The sequence below is a fragment of the Monodelphis domestica genome, chromosome 8, assembly GCF_027887165.1.
Source record: "Monodelphis domestica isolate mMonDom1 chromosome 8, mMonDom1.pri, whole genome shotgun sequence".
NCBI classification, from domain to species: domain Eukaryota; kingdom Metazoa; phylum Chordata; class Mammalia; order Didelphimorphia; family Didelphidae; genus Monodelphis; species Monodelphis domestica.
In genome coordinates, this window is record NC_077234.1 from 45,748,259 (window position 1) to 45,769,132 (window position 20,874).

The window sequence follows — 20,874 nt, forward strand, 5'->3', positions numbered from 1 at the left end:
ACGAAAGGCTTTCCAATCACAAAAATGGGCAGCTGACTGAGGCACAGAAAAGACTGAAAACTGTAAGGTTTAACTAAGGCATCATTTGAGAAAAAATTTATATAAATTTGAGTTTCCTGTTGTTCAGTCATGTTTGACTCTTTGTGACCCTGTGAACCATACTGTCCCTGGGGTTTTCTTGGCCAGCATCCATCCTAGAGTGCTTTGCCACTTCTTTCTCTAGTAGATTAAGGCAAACAGAAGTGAAATGATTTCCCCAAAGTAACACAGCTACTAAGGTTCTGGGATGGGATTTGAACTCAGGTCTTCCTGACTCCAGGCCCAGTGCTCTACCCACTGAGCCAACTGGCTGCCTTCTTATCTGGTGACATCAGATGGAATATTATCTGCTTTTTAAAAGCAATTTAAATATTTTAATTAAATATCTTATTAGCAACTTGACATTCTACTTTGATGTAAATAATTATGTATGCTTAATAACTATTTGCATTTAAACGAATTAATGACAATGTGTAAAGTATCATAATGCTTTTTCAGTCTCCCTCTAAATCTCCATCAGGACTCGTTGCTTATTCATTCTCATTAGCTTTTCCTCTTTGTAGTCCTCATACTTATCACCCCTAATTGCTTTGTAATTTTAATAAACAAGCATGCCATAATTTATTTAACCATTGCTCTATTGTTAGACATTTAGGTTCCTCATCATTTTGTTTCTAATTACATATAAGGCTGCTATGAAAAATTTTCATTTTTTAAACCCTTCCCTTCCATCTTAGAATTAATACTGGGTATTGGTTCTAAGGCAAAAGAGCAATAAGGACTAAGTGACTTACTCAGGGTCACACTGTTAGAAAGTGTCTGAGATCAAATTTGAACCCAGGAGCTCTCATCTCTAGGTCTGATTATCAATCCACTGAACCACCTAGCTATCGCTGTGCTTAAAAATCTTTGAGCAGATAGTTTGAGTTCATTAAATTTTTTTTTCTGGATAACTACTTTGGGGGTGGTTATGTTCCTAACAATGGAATTACTGGATAAAAGAGTATGATTATTTTCATGACATTTACTATATACTACCAAATGGTTCTCTAGGAAGATTTTACAACTTTACAATTCACCAACAATGAATAAGTGTATCCGTTTCTCCATAAGCCCACAGCAATATCAATGTAATTTTTACTATGACTTTCAGTTTCCTGAATGGTAGAAAGCCTTGTTTTATTAAATGTATTATTGTTTATTTGTGGAATTTATTAAATTTTATTAAGTTTACTATTGGTGGGAATTATAAGGTCCAAGGAAATGTTTGTTAATGAGTTATGGTTTGAATCTGTGACTTCTTCAAAGTGTGAAAACTCCCTCCTCAGGAACAGATTAACCACCTGCCCAGGTTTGGAGAATTGGTTACTTAGGGTACGGAGAGATGAAGCCCATGCTCAAGGTCAAATAGGTAGTGTCAGAAGTAGGATTTGAACTCAGACTTTCCTGACTCTAAGGTGGTCCTGAGACATGAGCATGAACACAATCAGCTTAGGATTCTTGTTGTACAACAAAAACACTTGGCAGGATCAGGTTAATTCCAAAACACAGTTAACTTACCTCAATGATACTTTGAAGTTCTTCAACATAAACTCTCTCTGTCTCAATCAGCTCATGCATGATGTGGCTAAAACAGAAAAAGACCAAAATCCTTTAGAATCCACAGCAATTTTCCCCCTCCCTCGGACCCCTTGGCACTAATAATATTATGAATTCTCACTTCTAGGGGGCCAGCTAACTTTGTTCTATTCTTACAAACGCGCACCCTTAGCTACAAGGGGAATCCAGGACAGGGTACATAACTCCCCAAAATCCAGGGGACAGAGGTGGCTTATCAAGCTTCTTGATGGCACCCGACAGTTATTTTTGCATTTAAAAGAAACAATCATTAATATGTTTTCTAGATTACACTATTTTGTCTGCAAATCAAATTCAGTCATTAGAGGAAAAAAGCTTTTAAAAATAGCCATTGTCCCTTATTTTCCTTGATGCCAGCTCTGGTCACTCTTTCACTAACAAACACAAACTGAATACTGGAAAAACAACGGTGGAGAGATAAGGTTTTGATTCTAGGACCAAACTTAAAGAGTTTACACTTAATGGGTCTATGTCAAAGTAGTATTGGGTGCAGTGGCGAGGCGAGGGGAAAGAACTTAGCAGAGTTCTCAGGGGTTGATCAGTGACTCTGTGCTGTTCCACATTTTTCATCAAAGATTAGAATAAAGTCACAGATGCCATGCTTGTCAACACTGTAGATGGCACAAAGCTGGGGGATGACTATTGGTGGATACAAAAATGATGAATTGAATTGGGATGAATGTGAAGTTCTGCACTTGGGTTCAAACAATCACAAGTATAGGATGGTGACAAGTGGAAGGGATGAAAAAGTTTTGGGATCCTAGCAAGATGGAAAATTTTATATGTGAGAATTTTTTTTTCATATGCTCTATTAGTTTCTTTCTTTTTTAAACCCTTACCTTCCATCTTGGAGTCAATACTGTATATTGGCTCCAAGGCAGAAGAGTGGTAAGGGCTAGGCAATGGGGGTTAAGTGACTTGCCCAGGGTCACCCAGCTGGGAAGTGTCTGAGGCCAGATTTGAACCTAGGACCTCCCATCTCTAGGCCTGGCTCTCAATCCACTGAGCTACCCAGCTGCCCCCTATTAGTTTCTTTTTAATAGTCTGGCTTAGAGAGAATTTTTGCATAGTCCTATGTCTGGGTTCTGGGCTAGAGACTCTACTTTTTACATTTTCTTTGTCTTTAGGAATCCCAATGAAGTCTTCTTTTTAAAAAAATTTGGTTAATAGAAAAGTGTGACAAGCATCTTCTTCCTGCCTTTGTGGCCAACACCAGGGGATGAGAACTGGTGGATAGTTTGATGGGCCACCTCCTAATTAGCTATTTACCTATTAGGGGTGTCTGGAATGTTCAAGGGAGGGACTGAATAAATGGCTTGTCCCTAGTCAATTCACAGTTCTATAGCCCACTGAAGTGCCCCTTTCATGAAAGAAATAAACAACCTCTTTTACTTTTATTTTCTGACCCCCCCCCCAGAATCATAATTTGATGGTTGGTCATTTTTATCCCACTCAGAAGGGGCCACTGACCTATCACTTTACTGGTTATAATGCTAAGCAATGGGCGATTCCACATTTTTCATCAAAATTTAACCTAATCCAATAAATTTATATTCTTACACAAAAACAGTCTCTTAAAATAATTGTAATCAAAATAAACCTACATAAGTTATCAGCATTTCTATATATTTCCAACACGTCTCAGCAGCAAGAATTAGAAGGAGAAATTCCATTTAAAATCACCCTAGACAATATAAAATACTTAGGAATCTATCTTCTGAGATAAACACAGGAACTATATGAACACAACTACAGAACACTCTTCACACAACTAAAACTAGATCTAAACAATTGGAAAAACATTGATTGCTCATGGGTAGGATGAGCTAACATAATAAAAATGACAATCCTACCCAAATTAATTTACTTATTTAGTGCCATACCCATCAATCTACCAAAAAACTTTTTTACTGAATTAGGAAAAAACAATAACAAAATTCATTTGGAAGAACAAAAGAACAAGGATATCCAGGGAAATAATGAAAAAAAAAAGGTAAAGGAAGGTGGCCTTGAAGTACCAGATCTCAAACTATACTATAAAGCAGTGGTCTTCAAAACAATTTGATACTGGCTAAGAGACAGAAAGGAGGATCAGTGGAATAGACTTTGGGTAAGTAACCTCAGCAAGATGGTCTATGATAAGCCCAAAGATCCCAGCTTTTGTGACCAAAATCCACTATTTGATAAAAAAAACTGCTGGGAAAATTGGAAGACAGTATGGGAGAGATTAGGTTGGGATCAACATCTCAAACCCAAGATAAACTCAATGAGTGTTTAACTTGAATGTTAATGGGTGAATAACTTGAATATAAAGAAGGAAACTATAAGTAAATTAGGTGAACACAGAATAGTATACATGTCAGATCTTTGGGAAAGGAAAGATTTTAAGAACAAGTAAGAGTTAGGAAAAATCACAAAATGTAAAATCAATAATTTTGATTACATTAAATTAAAAAGGTTTTGTACAAACAAAACCAATGCAATCAAGACTAGAAGGGAAGCAACAAATTGGAAAAAACTCTTCATAACAAAAACCTCTGACAAAGGTCTAATTACTCAAATTTATAAAGAGCTAAATCAATTGTATAAAAAATCAAGCCATTCTCCAATTGATAAATGGGCAAGGGACACGAATAGGCAATTTTCAGATAAGGAAATCAAAACTATTAATAAGCACATGAAAAAGTGTTCTAAATCTCTTATAATCAGAGAAATGCAAATCAAAACAATTCTGAGGTATCACCTCACACCTAGCAGATTGGCTAACATGACAGTAAAGGGAAGTAATGAATGCTTGAGGGGATGTGGAAAAGTTGGGACATTAATGCATTGCTGGTGGAGTTGTGAATTGATCCAACTTTTCTGGAGGGCAATTTGGAACTATGCTCAAAGGGAGCTAAAAGACTGTCTGACTGTTGATCCAGCCATAGGGCTGCTGAGTTTGTAGAGATAATAAGGAAAAAGACTTGTACAAGAATATTCATAGTTGCGCTCTTTGTCGTGGCAAAAAATTGGAAAATGAGGGATGCCCTTCGATTGGGGAATGGTTGAACAAATTGTGATATATGTTGGTGATGGAATACTATGGTGCTCAAAGGAATAATAAAAAGGAGAAATTCCATGGGAACTGGAACAACTTCCAGGAAGTGATGCAGAGTGAGAGGAGCAGAACCAGGAGAACATTGTACACAGAGACTGATATACTGTATGTATATGTAATGGACTCCTCCATTAGTGGCAATGCAGTGATCCAGAACAACTCGGAGGGATTTATGAGAAAGAACACTGTCCACATTCAGAGGAATAACTGTGGGAGTAAAAGCACCAAAGAAAAACAACTGCTTGATTACATGGGTCGATGGGGATATAGACTCTAAATGATCACCTTAGAGCAAACATCAACAACATGAAAATAGATGCTGATCAAGGACACATGTAAAACCCAGTGGAATTGCGCGTTGGAATTGCACGTCGGCTACGGGAAGGTTGGAGGGTGTGACAGAGGCTGGTACTAGGAAAAAGTGCCAGGCTGAAGAAATGTGAAATATGCGAAATTGATCACCTCCACAGGGGAGGGGCCCCAGGAGTAGAATCCTGAGGAGGAGAAGACTCTGGGAGAGAGAGCAGTGGCTCTCTAGGTCTTGAGACATCGAAGAGAGAAGGTGGAAAAAGACTTTCTCCTGAGGGATCTGAATTTTAAAACTATTCCACCCTAATCAGACCATTCTTTCAAAGATCTGATTTAGCTATTTCCTGATCAATAACAATGGAGATACTTGGAATAACAGAATCAGGTCTTGGAAACTACATTCTCCACCCTACTCAGTTTAACAAGATTTTGAAGGTCTGCATCAAACTCAAGATTTAATTATCTGAGGAGATGGCCTTCAACAGACATGTGCAAAAAAAGGACAGACCTCTGGGTTGTCCTAAAGTCAAGCTAAGTCCTCATTGGTACAGTTGAGATGCAGAAAAGTGATGTAAAAACGTCCATATATGGCACATCACTTCCTGCCTCTTTCTCTTTCCCTGGAGAGGCAACTCTGGCTGGCAGCATGCTAGGCTTTCTGACATCTTGGGAGTGGTGGCAGTTATTGTCTGGATTTTGGCGGTGAATTTTGTCCTTGACCTGATTCAGGTTCAGGCGTCTCAGCTGAGCCCCTTTTGGAGTTCAGGTTGATTCCTTCCTCCTTCACACTCCAAACCCTTACTTTCTAGATCTTCTAATCTTCCCACCCAGTACTAGCCAGGTGGGGGGAGGAGAGAAATCCTTCTCCCTTTCCTTCTCCCTTCTTCTTAATTTTCTCTACTATATCAATTAAATCACCATAAAATTTGGCAGCTGACTTGGATATTTTATTATTTGGGTTTCTCATTAGGATTTTATAAATAAAATCCATGGCATCCTAAATTAATTATACATTCAGTCTCAGCCATAATTTTACCCTTTACAGTGTTACCCACTTTTCCTGCTGGTGACTGGAAATCTTTCCCCCCAACACTTCCCAATTGAAGGGACTTCTGAAGAGAAACCTGAGCAGACTTTACCTCAGCTCCTGTTGCCCAGGGGTGAGTCAACCTGACTTTCTCTCAGGAGGCTCAGGCTGCCAAGGCCTGAGTTACCCCCAAACTTGAGGAAGGAGGAAAAAGGGTTTAGATAGAGACAGGGACCCCCCCCTTTTTTCACTTTCCTTTTCCCATTCTTCCCTGCCCATTATTTCTTTTGTATTACCTGATTGACTGTCTTAAAAAAATAAAGAGGGAAGTTTATGCACCCCAGGGAAGCTTGGACTTTTGATATGGAGAGGGGGAAAGAGAAGAGAACCCCCTTCTCAAAGCGGGGTTCAGGGGAGACAGCAAATGTAATGGGTTGGCTCAGAGAGAGGAAAGGGGGTTTGAAGATTTTCCCCCTTCTGCCTTCCCTCCTTAGCTAAAGTGGCTCTCCCAGATTCACTCTTGTCTCTCTTGTCCCCCCTCCACTACTAGAGACCAAAAGGTCTCCCCTTGATCCGTTCACTAACACTCAGCTTGGGGAACAGATAACTTTTAATGTTAACTCAATCAGGTAATACAAAAGGAATAATGGGCAGGGAAGAATGGGAAAAGGAAAATGGGGCAAGGGGGTCCCTGTCTCTATCAAAACCCTTTCCCCTCCTCCCTTGAGTTTGGGGGGGAACTCAGGCCTTGGCAGCCTGAGCCCCCTGAGAGAAAGTCAGGTTGACTCACCCCTGGGCAACAGGAGCTGAGGTAAAGTCTGCTCAGGTTTCTCTTCAGAAATCCCTTCAATTGGGAAGTGTTGGGGGGAAAGATTTCCAGTCACCAGCAGGAAAAGTGGGTAACCCTCAGGAGAAAGTCTTTTTCCCACCTTCTCTCTGTAAAATTGAGATTTGAACTCTGAACTCCATTCCCCAGGAGTCCTTGCTAGCTCCCAGAATGCTCTCTAGTCTCACTGAATTCTCACCTGGGACGAGAACAAAATTTTATTCAAAGGGTCTTCCCCATAGGCGGGGTCTCTTTTGGACTTCCGTTTTGGGGCAGACGTGGCTCTTTCCATAATGTAGGTGAGGTCTTATCTAGGCCTCTGGCCTAGGCATGTGTTTTTTCTTACTTGTATATTCTTAAATTCTCAACCTTTAATAAGCCTCATAAAATATAATACTCCTTGCAGAGAGAAACTAATTTCTACCTGCCTCAGTCTCCCCTAAATTTTAACTGTTACATCTCTTCAGAGACTCAAGACCTAGAGAGCCACTGCTCTCTCCCCCAGAGTCTTCTCCTCCTCTGGATTCCACTCCTGGGCCCCTCCCCCATCGAGGTGATCAATTTCACATATTCTTCAGCCTGAGCCTGATACTTTTTCCTAGTGCCAGCCTCTGTCACAAGGGAGGGGAGGGAGGGAAAGAATATGATTCTTGTAACCAAGGAATGTTCTAAATTAACTAAATAAAAATTTCAAATAATAATAATAATTGTAATCATTAACATATATGAATCAACAATGTCACATGACAACCCCAAAAGCTAATGCCCTGACCTGGTCCCACCATATCTGGAATATGACATTCAGGTTTTAGTACCATGCCGTGAGAGAAAAGTTCAGAAACTGAAGAAAGTCCAGAGGAGGGCCACCAAGAGGCCACAAGAGAAGGGAAGGGACGTCACTGAGCTAAAGTGCTTTCCAGATGTTACTTCACTTGCTGTGAGGATGGATTGAAGGAACTGGGAATGCTTAGCCTGGAGAAGAGAATGGGGCCATGATGGAAAAGAGGTACCATTTTTCCCGCCTTCCTTGGGACTTGCAAAGCCTTCTTCCAAGATTTAGTGCAGGGTTAGGCTGTAGATTACAGTGGAGAGTTTGGGGCAGAGTCTCCTCCTCCAAGAATTTTCCCCTGCTGTACCCCATCCCCCAATCGTCCCCACTATTCGAGTCCATTCACATTTATGCCTAACCACCATGCGGCATAATAAATGGCACACAGTGAAAGTACTGGATTAACTTTCTTGGAAATTATTCTTCACCAAACACTAGACTGCCCATATGTGCTTAGGCTTTGTAGTTTGTTGTGGTAGTAACATGTTCATTTGCTGAGAACTTTAAAAAAGGGCAAGCACATTAACCTCATTCACTTGAAGCAAAACTCACAAACAGAAATTAAAAGGGAAAGGAGCAGAAGCTACAAAAATAATCATCCAAAGTCATAGATGGGGATCTGGAGGCCATTTAGTCCAGCCTTCTCATTTTACAGACATGGTAGCTGGGGAAGTGTCTTCCTCCTGAGTTCAAACCTAGTCCCAGACACTTCCTAGCTATGTGACCCTGGACAAGTCACTTAAGCCCATTGGCCTCAGTTTCCTCATCTGTCAAATGAGCTGGAGAAGGAAATCACAAACCATTATCTTTGCCAAGAAAACCCCAAATGAAGGCGTGAAGAGTCAAACATGACTGAAAAAAACAAACAAACAAGCAACAACAGGTAGGCAGGAAGGTGGTGTAACGGGGAGAGTCAAGCCCATGGTGGGATCAGTGGGAATTTGATGTCTTTTGTGGGGAGTACATAATAGATCAGCCTCTTCAGGGGCACCAGGAGATTGGGACTCACAGCGCTTTCACTTGTGCTCTTTGGCCTTTTTATCTATTTTTTGTTTTTGCTCAAAAAACCAATCAGAGAGCTGGTTTCTTCCAAGACTCTCCAGCCTCTGGGAATTTACAAATGAGATCCATTTGGGGCCTTTTTCTCTCCCAAGGTGCCCTTCTTTAGGGAGCCCCCAAAGGAGGCTGAAGTAGGTAGAGCTGAGGATGCTCAGGGATGGACAGTACTTAGGATCATAAGGTTTTTTTTAAGAGTCGAAAAGACCTAATTTCCAATCCTGCCTCAGACATCTGTTAGCTCTGTGGTCCTGGGAAAATGTTATTCAACATCTTAACCTCATTTTGCCCATCTGTAAAGTGGGGATCATAATAGCACCTACCTCTTTTGGGAGGGTCAAATGAGATATTTTTGAAGCCCTTGCAAACCTTAAAGCACTATACAAATGTTAACTATTGTATTATTACTATTCTTGGGTCCCTCTGACTGATGCCCCAGTGCCAGTCAGCAATGGCATTGCTGGCACTCAGGCTTCTTTGGAGCAGTTGAAACCAGTCTTCTCCAAACTGCCTGCTGCTCCTGGCTGACTCTGGGCCCTCTCTCCATGCCCACTTAGTGGGGAGAGAACAAATCATATGAATTATTCAAAAGAGAACACAAAATTCATGGGGGACTAATCAAGCATTAATTGCAAATGTGCTGGGGCTTCTCGGAAGCTACAGGCTTTTTCCCAGGCATTCATGACAACGGTTTGCTTACACATTCTTATTCTTGTGTCTTAGCTTGTCCTCACAGAGTCCTAGCCTGATGCCTCATCATGGCACAGAGACCACTCTGGAGGGTCTCAGAGGCTACGCCAGATGAGTAAAGATTCTGGGAAGTCCCTCACAAAGCGATGCAAAGACAAAAACAAAAATAATTAGAGGAAGGAAGGAAGTCACATCTAAGTCGTGGTGAGCACAATGATGCCCCTTCAAGTTTTCCATTTGATTGTCTTTAAGATAGATGCCAACACTTAGAATATGGTGTACAGAAAAGGGTGCTGGTTCAGGGGTCAGAAGACCTGGGTTCAAATCTTGGCTTTGCCACTCACCATGTGGGACCTTGAATAAGTTGTTTAACCTCTTTGGGTCTTGACTGCTTCCTCTATAAAATGAGCAAGTTGGACTGGATGAACTTGCAATCGTTTCCAGCTCTCACTCTATGATCCTAATTACATTGCGAGACAAATGTACCTTTTAAATGTACTATTTTGGGATGGTCAGTATCTAAGGCTGCACTTGAAAACACATTTTCTGGCTTATCCACAATTGAATTTTCTCTTCAGCCTCAATTATTCTCAAAAGAGAGCCCTCACTCAAGGCGAAGAACTCAATTTTAAAACTGAAGGGCAGATACACTTCTTTTAAAAGAAAAATCTTTCCGGGTCATGCACCTCGATACACTACAGAGGGAGAGAGAGCATCACCAGTTCCAAAGATTCGACCAAAACATCTTGAATCTTCTCTAGCTAATTAGCCAATCCCATGAAGTCACCTGTTAGGTCAGTCAATGAACACTTTTTCAGATTCTTATATTTAAATGCTGTAAACCTACACATACACATCTACAGGTATGTATATATAAGATATAGAATAATATAATAGGATGTAGGATAATAATATATAGTAATAATAATAATAGATAACATTTATATAGAGCTTTAATCATTTTCAAAGTAGCTTACAAATATCTCATTTGATTCTTACAACCCAATGAGGCAAGTGCTATTATCACCCCCATTTTATAGAAGAAAAAACTGAGTCTGAGAGCTGTCAAAGAACTTCCCCAGGCTCACACCCCTAGTACATATCTTGGGCCAGATATGAATTCAGGTTTTCCTGACTCCAGGTCCAATGTTCTATCCACTCTGCTATCTTGCTAGTAGCATCATGATGAAGTAAATAAGAGGAATAATCTTGTAGTATGGAATACCTGAGTTCTAATCCTGCTTATGACACATGTTGGTTGTATGAACCTGGACAAGTCACCTAATTTCTAAGTAACTAATTAAACATACTTACCACCTACCTCCACCCAGGTAATTTTGAATGACTTTAAGAGTTACTGACTGGGGTGGCTAGATAGGATAATGGATAGAGAGCCTGACCTGACCTGGAATTGGGAGGTCCTGGGTTCCAACCTGCCCTCAGACACTTTCTAGTTGTGTGACCCTGGGCAAGTCACTTAACCCCAATTGCCTTAGAATTGATACTAAGGTGAAAGGTAAGGCTTTTTTTTTTTTTTAAGAGCTGCTCACCTACATTGTTGGAGACAGTTTCCATATGCAGGGAAATCGTTGTAACATGACCAAAATAGATAGGTGAGACTACATGTATAATTTCAATCTTCTATGTAACCAAAAATTCAAAAGAAAACCCTAATGATGTCAGTGGGGGTAGAAAAAAGAGGCATTTTGAATCTAATTTCTAGGTGAGGATTCTAAGACCTGGAGCAGAGGAAAGGACTAATTCAAAGAAATACGAAAAGTGTTCTCTAGAACCAGGAATGAAACCTACCGCTTCATCAGCTTCTCTTAAAAGTCAGAATTAAAACAATCTTAAGCAACCATAAGTGGAGGACATCATTATTTTAATATTAAATCCTCGTATGAATTAAATAGGACTTTCATTTTCTCCCCATGTGATTTGTAAATATTTTTACTGCCCTAGAAAGTTCTTTTGGGCAGATCTGAAAAACAATCCTTTGCATGTTCTTCCAAAGCAATCTGAGAATGAGAAGCAATAAAATAGATCTTAGAAGTCTTTGGGGAGATGAATGGACACCACACAATCACATACCTGCCACTACTCTTTAACAGACAAATTTAGATACATTTTAGACAGACTTTGGGTCTATTTTTTTAAAGTTGTTGGAAGAGATGTGGAAAAATGAAGACACTAACCACGCCAGTGAAGCTATGAGCTGTTCCAACCATTTGGGAGAGCAATTTGGAGTTATAAAACTGCATATACCCTTTGACCCAACAAGTCTGCTTCCCCAAGGAGATTGGGGGGAAAGGGGAAGAACCTATATGTTCCAAAATATTTCTAAGAGCTCTCTGTGGAAGCAAAGAACTGGAAATCGAGGGGATGCCCATCAACTGGGGTCTGTGAACATTTTTAAAATTGTACTTTTATTGTCATACAGAACATACTTCCATGTTAGTCATTGTTGTAAGAGCAAAGGCATACTTAACCCAAACCTCCAAATAAAACCATAAAAACACTGATGTGAAAGAGGACTCCGACAGTTCTTTCTCTGGAAGTAGAGAGCATTCCCTGTCATGACTCCTTCAGGATTGTCCCAGATCATTGCATTGCTGAGAGGAATCAAGTTTTGTGAACATGTTCTTAAAATATTTGGATAACTACTTTCTCAGAAGAAGCAGGCTAAAGATCCATTCTTTGTTAACAGACCTCACTTTTCTGGTAATAAACAATGCTATTCTCAGGAAAATGGCCTCATTATTTATTGATTAAAATTCTGGGTCCTACATAATATTATCTTAAATTTTGGAAAAGCCTTCCTAGGACAGAGAAAGCTAATAGCATCAACACCCATGTTTAGGATGCCTGAACAAGGAAGGAAATGACCATCATGAATATGGATACCAGAATGAACAGTGGGTGGAAAAGACATATACATCACTTTCTTTAAAAAAAAAGAGGAGCTTGGGGGGGCAGCTGGGTAGCTCAGTGTATTGAGAGTCAGGCCTAGAGACGGGAGGTCCTGGGTTCAAATATGACCTCAGACACTTCCCAGCTGTGTGACCCTGGGCAAGTCACCTAACCCCCATTGCCTAGCCCTTACCCCTCTTCTGCCTTGGAACTAATACACAGTATTAATTCCAAGATGGAAGGTAAGGATTTAAAAAAAAAAAAGAGGAGCTTAAAGCAAAAACAGAAAAAGAGAATGGAGTTTGTGCTTTCCCCCTCTCTCTCTCCTCTCTTTCTCTCTGTCTGTCTGTCTGTCTCCCCCTCTTACCCTCCCTCCCCCTCTTGCTCTAAGCATAAGTGAATGAGAGAGGAAGGCCAAAACTATATTTTGGTATAATTTAGTTTTCTAAGGTTCTCCCAACTCCAGGCCTAGCTCTGTGCCAACTATTCAATTCTTGAACATATCTTCCCACTACTTTATTGTGGAGGTTCACATAAAGGGCCAGAGGCCTTCCTCAGCTTCTCTTGACTTTGTAAGGATCCCAGAGGAATACTTTGGCTGCTTACTTTTCAATCCTCACCCTCACCACATGACCAGCCATCTTTTCTTCTGATTATTCATCCCTTGATGACCATTCCTCCCATTTTCCTTGAAGCTCTCAATTTTCAGTTCCTATGCTCCAGGTTATAAACTCTCCATTTAACCTAATTCCATTTCATCAAATTAGAATTGGTCCAATGTGCTAGCCTGTCTGGGTTCTGACTTTTATCATCCAGGATTAGTTATCTTGGCTAGCCTTTGCTTGCACTCTTTGCAGTCTGCTCTCATCTAAATAAGCCCAGTGACTGGCTTTATTTACCTTCTGCATCACGTATCCTAAGACAGAGTCATTCCTTCCTCCCAAGGTTCCCATCATTTCTTCTTAATTAGATCAGGCTCAAGTCCAGAAGAATGGCTCCCCTTAATTGTTTCCTTTATATTTCCAAGAATTAAATTATCTCTAAGGCAAGGCAAAAATGAACCTCATGTCCTGCTTTTGGCAGAAGGAGCCCTGGCAAATGCCCAGATAACTGATGACCTATCTCTCAGCCCTATCACAATTCTATGCTAAGGATGCAGTGTTTCCTAAGGTTCATATCAACTTCTCCAGGTTCACTGGCTTCTGATTCTATTTCTCTTTCCAGAGCAGTGCTCCCTGCCCCACTCCGACCTGTGGATTAGACTAGCAGCACAGAATTAGACCTGGAAGGGGCCAGAGACCCCCTCATTTTACCAATGAAAAACTGAGATTCAGGAAACAGGCTCTCTCTCTCTCTCTCTCTCTCTCTCTCTCTCTCTCTCTCTCTCTCTCTCTCTCTCTCTCTCTCTCTCTCTCTCTCTCTCTCTCTCCCTCTCGTTTGGAACTGTATACAGCCCAATACTGACCAATGCTATCTGCCCAACTGCTCTCCAACCATGGAAAATTTAGAAGTTTAGATGACACAGAAAAATTTTAGAAATTCTACAGTCTATGACCAAATACTTAACCCAAATTTTACAATAAGGTATTGCAAATATCCCATAAAAGAAGAAGAAAACAATCAGACCTCTTCTCTGGTATGAAGGGAGGGTCAAAAAATTTTACACAGATTTTCTAGATTGGGAGAGTGCTGTGCCCTGAATCCCTGCAAGGTGGAAGACATGCCTGTATTTATAAAATGCCCACTATGTGTTGGGCACTGTGCTAGGAGCTGAAGACACAAATACAAAGGATGAAACCAGCCCTATTCACAAGAAGCTGATCTAAAAGGGGAAACAGTGAATATAGATAAAAGCATATACAGAATGAATATAAAAAGAAAACATTAAGTAATTAGTACAAGGTAGTTTGAGAGGGAGGGCACTAGCAATTTAGGGAATCAGGAGTGGCTCCATGTCTTCTGATACAGCTTGAACTCTGTCTGTCTCTGTCTCTGTCTATCTCTCTGTCTCTGTCTCTCTCTCTGTCTCTCTGTTTCTGTCTCTGTCTCTCTCTGTCTCTGTCTCTCTGTCTCTCTGTTTCTGTCTCTCTCTGTCTCTGTCTTTCTCTCTGTCTCTCTCTGTCTCTCTGTCTCTGTCTCTGACTCTGTCTCTGTCTCTGTCTCTGTCTCTCTCACCCTTACTTTCTGTCTCAGAATTGATACTAAGTATTAGTTACAAAGCAGAAGTGCAGTAAGGGCTAGGTGATTAGGGCTAAGTGACTTGCCCAGGGTTATACAGCTAAGAAGTACTTGAGGTCACATTTGAACTCTGGTCCTTCTGTCTCCACTCCTGGCACCTTCACTAAACCACCTAGCTCCTAGGAAGCAGTTAGGAAGAGAGGGATTCCATAAAGCAGAGATGAAGAGGAATTATATTCCAGACATGGGGGACAGCCAGAACAAAGATGGAGAAGGGGGAGTTGGAGTGTTAACTTTTAGTTCAGTTTGGTTGGATCATAAAGTGGAAGAGGATGGAATGAAGTCTGTTGAGATTGGAAAGGAGAAAGGTTGTGATGGGCTTTAAAACTAAACTAAAACTAAAAAAAATGAGTTTGTACTTCATTCTAGAAGTAATAGAGAGCCACTGAAGTTCATTGAGTAAGAGTGGTCAGATCCATGTTTAAGGAGAAACACTTTGGCAGCAATGTTGAGATTGTTGGGTGAAGAGTCTTGAGGCACAGTCTAATTAGAAACTTTGCAATAAGCCAGGTAAGAGATGATGAGGTCCTAAAACAAGGAATGGGGAGAAGAGGTCAAATAGGAGAGATGTGAAGATATAATTGGCAAGAATTATCAATGTGGTGACCACCTGTGGTAAGAGAGAATAAGGCCAAAATGACAAAGCTGGGAGCCTGGAAGAATGGTGGTGCTCTCAGCAGAATCAGAGAAGTTTAGAAGAGTGGAGGGTTGTGGTTGTTGTGGTTGCTGAGGGGAAGGAGGTAAGGAGTTCAGTTTTGGACATGTTGAGTTTGACACAACTCAAGGATTTGCAGTTGGAAATACCCATTAGGCAGTTGGAGAAATCAGGACCTCTAGATCTAGGAGTCATCTGTTTCAACATGATGTTCCACTCACAGGGACCAATAAGGTTCCAAAGAGAGAGAACAGAGGGCAAGAAAACTAGGACAAAATTTGAGGAAGACTCATGCATGATGAGCCAGTAAAGGAGATGCCAAAGGGGCAGTCAAATAGACAAAAGAGAAACCAGAAGAGAGCAGTCATGAAAACCCAGAGAGAGAGTATCCAGGAGTAGACAGTACTCAACAGTACCAGATGCAGCAATAAGGATAAAGTGTATATAGATCTGGAAGCCATTAGACCAGATTACAATTAAACCTATGGGAGCTAATGAGGTTACTGAGAAGTCCTAGAGGGAGAAGAGAAGAGGATGGAGACATATACACTCTGTCCTGGATGAGCTCATCCCTTGAGGCACTGGGAATCCCTAGAGATATTCCTTGGAGGACAAGAAATTCCTACCTTCTCAGAGAAACAATCTCTGCCTTCTTACAGAAGTACAAGAACATGGTACAGTGGGAAGTGCCCTGGCTTGGGAGTTGCTGCTCCTGGGCCCAAATCCTGCCTCTGATTCCATGCAGGTGGGAATATTATTGCCTCTTTCTTTCTCTCTCCTCTTGAAATGACTCTACATATAATTCTCATTGACTTGGACTTGTGTTTTCCTTTCCATAAAATCAGAACTCCTTGACCATTTCATTTTTATCTTGGCATCCTCAATCTCTTGCACCTATAGGAACTGAATAATGTGCCCTGTAGTGGTTTGGAAGGGGAAGTTACACTTCCTCTACCGATGCCCTGGTCCATGTGGGTAGGATGCCTTCCAAGCTAGTACCTCTCCCCTCCTTCCTTCCATTGGCTGTGGAGGGGGATTGACTTTACTAAACAACAAGGCAGGTGGCATGTCTGGAGATAAAGAGGCAGGTGGACTGGGAGCTATGCCTCATTTCCATCCCCAACCATTCTGTATTTATTTTCATGAAGCAAGCAGTCTGGTCACACTAAGCTTGCTTTGTGGATGTGCTGGTACAATATGTATATTTTTCATACTCGTGGGTACTGTTCAAGATTGTCTGTTGAACCCCAATGAAAGACTGCCTTTGGCTTTTGTTTTGCTTTGTTTTCTGTTAATGAACAGCAATAGGTAGACTAGATCTGGTAAAGACAATCAGCACACATCTTTATTAAGTGCTTACTATGTGCCAGGTATTATGGTTATAAAAATAAAAAATGAAAATAATCAGGGTGGACCAGTGCTCATCTCATCCACCACTCTCCAGGAGTAGGGGGAGAAGGGAGGGACCTACCTCGGTACTCTCTGCAATATTTTTTAGTGACCAGGAGCTTTACTATTTATTCATTTGTCCCATGGATAACAATTTCCCACTACCTTTTCTTCTCCTGTTGTTCATTCATTTTGGTCATGTCTGCCTTTTCATTGCCCTATTTGGGTTTTGGTGGGGCAAAGATACTGGAGTGTCATTTCTTTCTCTAGCTTATTTGACAGTTGAAGAAACTGAGGCAAATAGGGTTAAGTGACTTGCTCAGGGTCACACAGCTAGTAAGATCTGAGGCTAGACTTGAATTCAAGAAGGTAAGTCTTCCTGACTCCAGTCCTGGCATTCTATCCACTGTGCCAGCTCCTACTCTGAGAATTTTCATTACATAGAGAACAATGTCTATCCTTTGTCCTGGACCTCTTTATCTCACACGCTCCATCCATCTGGACCTGACTTCACCATGTCTGTACTGCATGGGCATTCTCAGTCACTCTCTCATGCACTGGGTATACCTTCTCTCCCATCCCTGGACATTCTGGTCCCTAAAGGAGGAGTCAGATAGATATTCCTTATTTTGCATTTCCTGACTCTCTTTACCAGCACCACTCAGCAACTTCTCCACCTTTGAAGTCTATATCATTCAAAACATTCCAGCCAGACCTCATTATGTTGGCCTTACTATCCTTGTCCTCAGACTGTATTCTATCCTTTCTCAAAGCTTCTGCATTGGGCTCACTCTCTTCTCCCCAACTTTTGCATTTATACCCAGGGATTTCAGTGTTGACACTGATGGGCTCTCGAACCCCACAATCCCTCAATTCTTCAGCTTCCTTCAATTGCAGGACTTGTAATCTTCCCTCCACTTCAGCCATACTTTAGAAAGTAAACTCATTAGATCTCTCCATTGCTCCCACATGTTTCATTTCCATACCTAAATGAAATTCTGACATTTCTCTATCTTTCTTTAAACTCTTATCATTCCTAATACATATATAATCCAGATTAAATTGCTTGTTAGCTCTGGGAGGAGAGAGGGAAGAAGGAAGGGAGACAAAATGGATCATATAACTGTGAAACTTATGTTCAAATTTGCTAATTAAAAAAACGTAAATTTTTTTAAAACTCATCATTCCATTTCTCATCCATTTTGTTTCACATTTCTCTTAAATTTGTTCTTCACCCTCATTGAGATTTCCAACCTCTACCCCTTGGTACCTTTTTTTTTACATTTTTAAACCTTTACCTTCCATCTTAGAATGTATGCTGTGGGTTGATTCCAAGGCAAAAGAGCAGTAAGGGCTAGGCAATGGGGGTTAAGTGGCTTGCCCAAGGTCATATAGTTAGGAAGTATCTGAGGCCAAATTTGAATCTAGGTCCTGACTTCTCTAGGCCTGGCTCTCCATCCACTGAGTCACCTACCTGCCCCCAATTTGGTACCTTTTAAAACCATTACTTTGCTCTGACTATACTTTTGTCCCTTTCCAATTTCAACCCAATGGGAGCCATTTCATTTCTACTCTCTCCTCTGATCTCAAATGTCTTTCTTCCTTGTCCTAGTGTCACTTGTAAGTAATGGTGAGATCTAGCCTCTTATCATCCCTTGAAAGACCTATCCATATTCATTGCTTCTACTCCTTCTATTCTCACTCTATCTAACATTTTGTAATCTGCCTTTCAGTACCTCATTACTCAACTGAAACTGTCCTTTCCAATCTTACCAAAGATTTCTCAATTGCCCTAATTGTCTTTTCTCAGACCTTATCCCTTATTGGCTGCATTTGGCACTCTTGTCTGCCCTATCTTCCTGGATATTCTGCTCTCTAAGTTTTCATGATATTGCTCTCTCCTCATTTACCTTCTTACTTGTCCAGTAACTCCTTTTTGATCTCCTTTACTGGCTTCTCAGCTATACTGCCTCCTGTAACAATGGGTCTTTCTCAAGTTTTGCCCTAGGTCCTCTTTTCTTTCCCTTCCATTCTCTCTCTTAGTAACCTCATCAGCTTTCATGGTTTTAATCATCACAAAAAATCTGCACGAATGATTCTAGATCTCTATATCCAGCCTCAGTCTCTTTTCTTAGTCTCAGTTTCTTCTCTGAGCTTTAGTCTGAGATCAATAATTGTCCACTGGACTCTTCAGACCGGATATCCTAGAGCCATATTGACAAACCTATGGCACACATGCTGGAGGTGGAGGGCTACTTCCCTCACCTTTTCCATGTGCCTGAGGACATTTCTCATATGAAGACTTCCTCCTTACCCTGCCTGGGGTAATAAAGGGGGTGCTGCTTACATGCAGATGAAGTTTCCAGTTTAGGGACTGAGGTTCGCCATCACTATTCTAGAGTCATATGAAGTTTAGTATTTCCAAAACTGAACTAACAAGCTCTCCCCCACACAATTGTCTTCTTTTTGTCAAAGGCATTGCCATCATTCCAGTCTTTCAGGCTTACAAATCCCTGGCATTCTTCTCATCTCCTTCCTTCCCTCTCCCCAAATCTTGCCATTTCTATCTTCATATATCTCTTTTACTGTCTGATCCTCTTCTCCACTCCCACTGCCTCCACATTAGTCCCTTATTACTTCTTGTGAGGATTAACAAGAAGCCACCTCACTGAGCTCCTGATTTTTGTGTCTCAGCAAGTCAAATGATAAGCATTTATTAAATGCTCTACTAGGTACCAGCCACTATGCTAAGAGTTGATGATACAAAGAAGGGCAAAAGACCAGTTCTTCCCTTGAGGAGTTCACAGTCTAATGGGGGAAACAACATGCAAATAAATATGTACAATGAAGCTGTTTATAGGATCAATATGAAATAATTGACAGAGAAAAGGCATTAGAAATAAGAAGGGTTGGGAAAGGCTTCCTGTAGAAGGAGGAATTTTAGTTAAGACTTGAGGGAAACCAGGGAAGTCCAGAGACTGAAATGATGACAGGGAATATTCCAGGCATGGAAGGAAGCTAGAGAAAATACCCAGAATCAAGAGATGAAGTAGCTTGTTTGTAGAAATGCAAGGAGGTGTCTGTGGACTAGAAAAAGGCATGATATAAGTTAGGATGTAAGAAGAATGAAAGGTAGGGGGTGGGCCTATGTTGTGAAAGGCTTTGAATGCCAAACAGAGGTTTTTTTTACTTCATCCTGGAGAGGACAGGGAGCCACTGGAATTTATGGAGTGTGCAGGTAACATTGTAGAACACTGGTGTCAATGCAATTTTCTTTGAGCACAGATTTGACCCTGTCATTTGATTTCTTCTAGAATAAAAGAAATGCCTACTGATTAGAGACATTCAAATCAAAACAATTCTAAGGTACCACCTCACACCTAGCAGATTGCCCAATATGACAGTAAATGAAAATAATAAATGTTAGAGAGGATGTGGCAAAAATGGGACACTGATACATTGCTGGTGGAGTTGTGAATTGATCCAACCATTCTGGAAGGCAATTTGGAATTATGCCTAAAGCACTTTAAAAGAACGTGTGCCCTTTGATTCAGTAATACCACGACTAGGTTTGTACCCCAAAGAGATAATAAAAAATAGTTGTACAAAAATATTCATAGCTACACTCTTTGTGGTGGCAAAAAATTGCAAAATGTGGGGTTTTCCCTCAATTGGGGAATGGCTGAACAAATTGTGGTTTATGATAGTGATGAAATACTATTGTGCTGTAAGGAACCATGAAGTGCTTGATTTCAATATGTACTAGAAAGACCTCCAGGAACTGATGAGGAGTGAAATGAGCAGAACCAAGAGAACATTGTACACAGGAACTGAAACATTGTGGAATGATCAAATGTAATCAACTTTGCTACTAATAGCAATGCAATGATTCAGGTCAATCCCAAAGGAATTATGAGAAAGAACACTATCCACATCTAGAGAGAGAACTGTAGGAGAAGAAACATAGAACATATGATTTATCATTTGTTTATATGGGTATATGATTTGGGGTTTTGGTTCTAAAAGATTGTTACAAAAATGAATAATAGAAACAGGTATCAAGTGATAACACATGTATAACCCAGTAGAATTGCTTGTTACCTCTGGGAAGGGGGAGGGAAGAGAGCATGAATCATATAACCATGGGAAAATATTTAAAAAGAAACAC

The 20,874-nt window shown here is 40.7% G+C and overlaps 1 protein-coding gene across 1 annotated transcript in view; it reads right to left on the reverse strand.

Annotated features, from left to right (window-relative positions):
• Positions 1-20,874, reverse strand: part of MCF2L2 (MCF.2 cell line derived transforming sequence-like 2) — a 306,817-nt gene that overhangs the window by 87,366 nt on the left and 198,577 nt on the right. The window contains exon 16 of the mRNA XM_056808456.1: positions 1,600-1,666. Coding sequence (XP_056664434.1) covers positions 1,600-1,666 — 67 coding nt within the window. The remainder of the gene's footprint in view (positions 1-1,599; positions 1,667-20,874) is intronic.